Source organism: Orycteropus afer, unplaced genomic scaffold (assembly GCF_000298275.1).
Source record: "Orycteropus afer afer isolate SDZICR_OR568_19922 unplaced genomic scaffold, OryAfe1.0 scaffold00002, whole genome shotgun sequence".
NCBI lineage: Eukaryota > Metazoa > Chordata > Mammalia > Tubulidentata > Orycteropodidae > Orycteropus > Orycteropus afer.
Genome location: NW_006921589.1, coordinates 30627266 through 30630166, shown reverse-complemented (window position 1 = coordinate 30630166; position 2901 = coordinate 30627266). Strand labels below are relative to the sequence as shown.

The 2901-nt window shown below is 35.5% G+C and overlaps 1 protein-coding gene across 1 annotated transcript in view; it reads left to right on the top strand.

Annotated features, from left to right (window-relative positions):
- The window catches only part of NBEAL1 (neurobeachin like 1), a 209665-nt gene that overhangs the window by 73999 nt on the left and 132765 nt on the right, over nucleotides 1-2901 (top strand). The window contains 1 exon segment of the mRNA XM_042783564.1: nucleotides 2225-2331. Within this exon segment, the coding sequence (XP_042639498.1) occupies nucleotides 2225-2331 (107 nt within the window).

Sequence of the window (2901 nt, the reverse complement as noted above, 5' to 3'; positions counted from 1 at the left end):
TTGCCCAACCTTCCTTCCAAGGAGTGGCTGTGGGTTTGAACCGCCAGCCTTCTGGTTAGCAGTCAAGTGCCTTAGCCACTATGCTACCAGAGCTCAGTGTTGCATAGTATTCCATTGTGTGTATGTACCATAGTTGGTTATCCATTTCTCAGTTGATGGACACCTAGGTTTTTGCCATCTTTTGGCTATTGTATAGTCTATTTATGCCATATATTAAGGCCCTTAAATTTGCCCCTAGGTTTTTTCTTGAGGAACTGTATAGTTTTAGGTTTCACATTTAAGTCTTTGATCCATCTGGAGTTAATTTGTGTGTGTGGTGTGAGGTACAGAAGTTGTTACAACAGTCCTTTCTGTCTTGCAACTCTCTTAACTTCCTCACCATTTAGAAGTTCTGTGACTACACAGTCTTTTCCCTCTTTTTTGTTATTAATTGTCATCACTTGCTAGTTGATGTCTCTGGTTCCCTGTTTACAATCTTATAAGCTCATTTTACTTTGGATATGTCCATGGCTGTGGTTTCTGGGTTATGTCATCTTATGTATTAATGGTCGGTTGTTATTTGCTATTTTTGGTTCTCTGTTCAAAGGACTCCTTTTAGTATCTCTTGTAAGGTTGGTCTGGTTTTAACAAATTCCCTTAGTTTCTGCTTATCTGGAAATAGCCTAATTTCACCATCATATTTGAGGGACAATTTTGCTGGATATATAATTCTTGGTTGAAAATTTTTCTCTTTCAGGGTTTTATGTATACCATCCCACTGCCTATGCAGTCTTTCTGCCTAATCCACCATCTTGCCCAGGCAGGATCTATCTCTATATTCTTTTTAAAGTGTGAAGTACTGAAAGTATCATTAAAAACCAAGTCAGCTATGATTTTGAAACTCTGGAAAGAGTAAAATTTTTAGAAACTGCCGTTAGTAGTTTTTAACCTATAACAAAAGAGACATACAAATCAATTTTGTATGTGCCTGTATAACTTCTCTTCAGTAGTCTCTCCAATTTTCTCTTTCCTCTAAAGGGCCTCATTTTTCTTTTTTTTAAAAAATCTTTGTTTCTCTCTCTTTACCTCTCTTTGTATTGGTTGTTGTGTGTTACTTTGTGCTTATTTGTCTCTGTCTTTCCTCTGTAAACTCTCTCACTCATGTGTATAATTTCTTATTATATTCCTCTGTTAGATTGATGATGTTGTTGCTGTTGTTAGGTGCTGTCAAGTCAGTTCTAACTCACAGCGACACTGTGTACAACAGAATGAAATACTGTTCAGTCATGCGCCTTCCTTACTCACAGTCCTTGCTATACTTGAGCCCATCGTTGCAGCCATTGTATTAATCCGTCTTGTTGATGGTTTTCCCCTTCTTCACTGACCCTCCACTTTACCAAGCATGATAGCCTTTTCCAGGGAATGGTCCCTTCTGACAACATGACCAAAGATATCAATATTATTAACTGATAGCTCCTTATACAAATAAAATATGTTCCAAAAATAAACCAAACCCATTGCCATCAAGCCATTTCATACTTATAGTGACGCTCTAGGACAGAGAACTGCCCCACAGATTGCCTTATCTTTTTTCTGTGGAGCAGTTGGTGAGTTTGAACGATTGACCTCTTGGTTAGCAGCTGAACACTTCAACATCTGTGCCACCAGGGCTTCTTAAAAAATGTTCATTACAGCTATGAATTAGGAAATTCATATAAGAAAATAAATATTCTTTACATTCTACCATCTAGACATAACGTGGAACTCTGGTGGCATAGTGCCTGAGGCATTTAACTGCTAACCAGAAGGCTGGGGGTTCTGCTTCCATAGAGATACTGCCTCAGAAACCCAAGGAAGGGTCACTATAAGTTGAATCGACTCGATGGCAGTGAGTTTGGGTTGTTTTTTTTTTTAGACATAATATTTTAATGGTTTGGTACATAGCTTCTAGAGACTTTAAAAAATGTTTGGTTAGCAGCCAAATGCCTTACCTACTATGCCATCAGAGCTCCTTTTCCTATATATAACAAGTTCAATATTTTAAAAATTAAATATAATAAACAGTAAAATACAAAAATGTTAATTTTTCCTTCAAGTAAAAGTACACATTTTGTTTTCTACTCTTTTGTCCTATTATTCACAATGAATTTTTATCTGTTAACTGAAAAAGCCAACCTTAAAAATAATGTGTATGATCCCAAATCTTCCACTTTGTACATGGATGATTCTGTTTTTATCTTTCTAGATACCATCACAGCCATGTTAGATTGCACAGATCGGCCTGTTCTTCAGGCCATTTTTCTTAACAGTAATTGCTTTGAACATCTCATACGACTTTTACAGAACTGTAAGGTAATTTTTCTATTATTCTTGTCTTTGATTGTAAGAAGCCGTGGTTTATCTTTTCATTAAAGTTTTAACATTATAATCAGTACGTTTCTTATAATTAATTTGTATTTGTATTTAATTTTGTAAACAAGTTTTATCTTGAATTAAAACTTGTGTTATATTTATATTCGTCTAAATACTTTAAGAGTAGTGATACTGGAAACATATTTCTTTTTATCATGAGGATTTCATTTCATGAAGTATTTTATATTTTATATTTAGTTTGATATTTGGTCAGTAACATCCTTGAGAATGTAACATCTTTTAGTTATTTCTGATCTCTTGACCTGCTGTGTGTGTCAGAACATACTAAGATGATCAAGATACTGCTTCCTTCACTTTTCGCTCAGTTTCTCAACTGGCTTTGGGTGAGCTGTATATGCTGTTAAAGAGTGTTTCTTGTTTCAACATTCTTTTTTTTTTAATTTTTATTGTGATTTGGGTGAGAGTTTGCAGAGGAAATTCATTTTCCATATAGCAGTGCAAAAACGGCAAGGAGGGCACATGTTCCGACCTTCTCTAACCCTACAAGGG